We start from the raw sequence: 2,728 nt of genomic DNA on the forward strand, positions 1-2,728 counted from the left end.
TCGAGTTGTCCTTTTTAATTTTTGATAGGCTAATGGACATCTCGTCAGACCGGTTTTGATTAGATATTCAAATCATTGATAGACCATCAGTCTTACACTTTAATTTAGAATAAAATATCAAAATGTCCTGATTGCTTCATAAAGGATAAACCAGTTTTACCTCAGTTTAAGTGCTTGTAGTTCCACACAGTGGCTGTAAATCAGGGGTGCCCAAGTCCGGTCCTCGAGATCTACCATCCTGCAACTTTTAGATGCAACCCTTCTCCAACACACCTGAATCAAATGACTGGCTCTGCAGAGCTGAATGACATGCAGATGACATCTGATTCAAGCGTGTTGGAGAAGGGTTGCATCTAAAAGTTGCAGGATGGTAGATCTCGAGGACCGAACTTGTAATCTGGCTTAACAAAGTTCATTTGGTATTGTTACGACCCAAGTCAGGGGTATGGTTGGGCGCAACATAATACGTCGGGACAGATGTAAAAGGTGTAAAACGCACATTTTATTTTCACAAGTGTGGAACATAGAAAAAAACCTAGAACAAAGGAAAAACATGTGATGGGGTTAGCGAATGTTATGAATAGACCTCCCGGAGACAGATCAGGATGACAGCAGGTTTATTCACTCCCAAACGTGATCAAGGGAAAGAAGCTAAATCAACGGAAAACAGTCTTACGCAGACAGAGTCCAGGAGTCGGCCGGGATTCCTTAGAAAAGGATAGGGAAGCAGGATAGTCCATCCGAAGCTTAATGAGGTCCGACAGCGAGTGATCCACCAACCGTGGTTTAAAAGGACGTCCCAGTGACAGGTAACAGGTGTGGACAATCAGTATTCAGGGGACTTGCTTCGGCGGAGAGTGGCAGGATCAGATGCAGGTGTGACAGCGAAACTGCTGAAAGTAAATACAAAAGATTAAACCAAAGAACTATTAACAAACCCATTGAGTGAAAACAAAGTAGAGGCCAAACTCGGGGTAACAGCTAAAACAAAAGAGCAGCAGTTCCCAGAAACTAAAATGATCTCAAACACAAACATAATATTAATCTAGCCCAACACAACTTAAGACAAAAGATAACGATGGCAGAACACACTAAGAAGCAGCATAGCTTCAACCAAATACAAAAGGTAAGTCCAAACTCAACAGACCAACGACAACGCACGCTAACGTTACACCAGCAGCCAGGAGTAACCCTGCTGCAACATGAGTCGGTCTGACCCCAGACGGACCCCCCAAATAGCACAGCGGACACCCAGTAAACCATGCTAAACTCAGAGATGAGGATAACTGCTCTGACCAGCCTCGTTCCTACAACACGAATACAGTGAATAAAGTGAGGGGAAGCGGTCTGTGCCATTCACTGCTCCCCCTCCTGACTGAATACTGCAGAAGCCTTTCCTGGCTTGGCTTCCACTGATCTGCAGCCTGATTGGCTGAATGAGCAGACAATCAGAGGGGAGGAGACTGGGGTGCTTCGGACCAGCCATTCCAAACAGAGCTCCGAGTCAGGCAATTAACTGCAGGATGAGCCACAGCTGCCTGCGATGAGAAGAGGCCGTAACAGGTATAAATGACAAAAAATTGTATAAAACATTCAGTTTTCAAAGCATGAGTTGATTTAAAGGCAGAATCTGTAGGATTTCACAGCAATTCTTTCCAACGCCAGGTGGCAGTAATAAATAAAACACAACTCCGTCACCTCCACAAACCACCACAGGGTGGCAGTAATGAGTAATACTCCTCACCCCTCCCACCCCCAATTCACACAGCAGCGCCACTTTCATCTCCACCGTCCACAAGACTTATTTAGGAGCTGAGATGGCATCCAGTTTTTCAACTCCAAGTGAACCAGTAAGTAACTGTTTAAACAAGTTCTGCCTCACGCTGAAAATTGTAATTTACTATGTTGTTTTGCGAAGTAGTACATGTTAAAATTGCAATGCAGTATTATGGAATAAACAATGCTAGTAAATGAGGCAAAGCTATGTGATTAGCTATCTAGTTGCTAGGTTAATTATAACGTTATAAATATGTTTGCAAATATTCAGCTAATATTAGACTGACTTAGACTAACAGACTGACACGATAACACGATGCAGAATTTGCAGGTTTGAATGTTGTTACAGATACGTCAGTCTGTGCACTTGTGTTTTCAGAGTGACGAGGACGATGTGTCACAAAGTTCGCAGCGTTTGAGCCGAGGCAGGTCCGGTGGACGGTCGAGAGGACGAGCAAGAGGGTTCAGGGTACGAGGCAGAGGCCGAGGCCGAGGAACACGAGCTGTAGCTTCCAGAGCTGAGCACTCGGATAGAGTTGAACAGTATCGCCGTGACCATTTGGCTGCCACACAGGTAAAATGCAGGATGCAGCTTCATGTTCAATGGTTTGTCAAGCTATCACTGATAAAAAATATACTTAAAAAAAGTCCTTATTTTCACAAATATTGCAATAACTAATAATGCTACATATATTTCATGTATTATTTCTTGTTGCAACGTAAATGCGTTTTTATGTGTAATTTATGGATGTACTTACAGCACTTATTCTTAGTATTTGAACTTTTTGCTTTGACAGTCAAACCATTTCATCAGATACTATAGTAATATTTAAAACTCTATACAGAATAGGGAGACACAGGCCTTCACTAATAAATCAAATCTTTTACTTGGCTTTACACTTTGTTTTCCATTAATAAATAAAATTAGGCTCCACTTTTATAACTAATCTTT

The 2,728-nt window shown here is 42.4% G+C and overlaps 1 protein-coding gene across 1 annotated transcript in view; it reads left to right on the forward strand.

Moving 5' to 3' along the window:
- The first annotated feature begins 1,686 nt into the window (after positions 1-1,686).
- The window catches only part of LOC121638612, a 1,750-nt gene continuing 708 nt past the window's right edge, over positions 1,687-2,728 (forward strand). The window contains exons 1-2 of the mRNA XM_041983483.1: positions 1,687-1,850; positions 2,156-2,350. Coding sequence (XP_041839417.1) covers positions 1,818-1,850; positions 2,156-2,350 — 228 coding nt within the window. The 5' untranslated portion in view covers positions 1,687-1,817. The remainder of the gene's footprint in view (positions 1,851-2,155; positions 2,351-2,728) is intronic.

The sequence above is a fragment of the Melanotaenia boesemani genome, chromosome 4 (assembly GCF_017639745.1).
Source record: "Melanotaenia boesemani isolate fMelBoe1 chromosome 4, fMelBoe1.pri, whole genome shotgun sequence".
In the NCBI taxonomy this organism is placed as follows: domain Eukaryota; kingdom Metazoa; phylum Chordata; class Actinopteri; order Atheriniformes; family Melanotaeniidae; genus Melanotaenia; species Melanotaenia boesemani.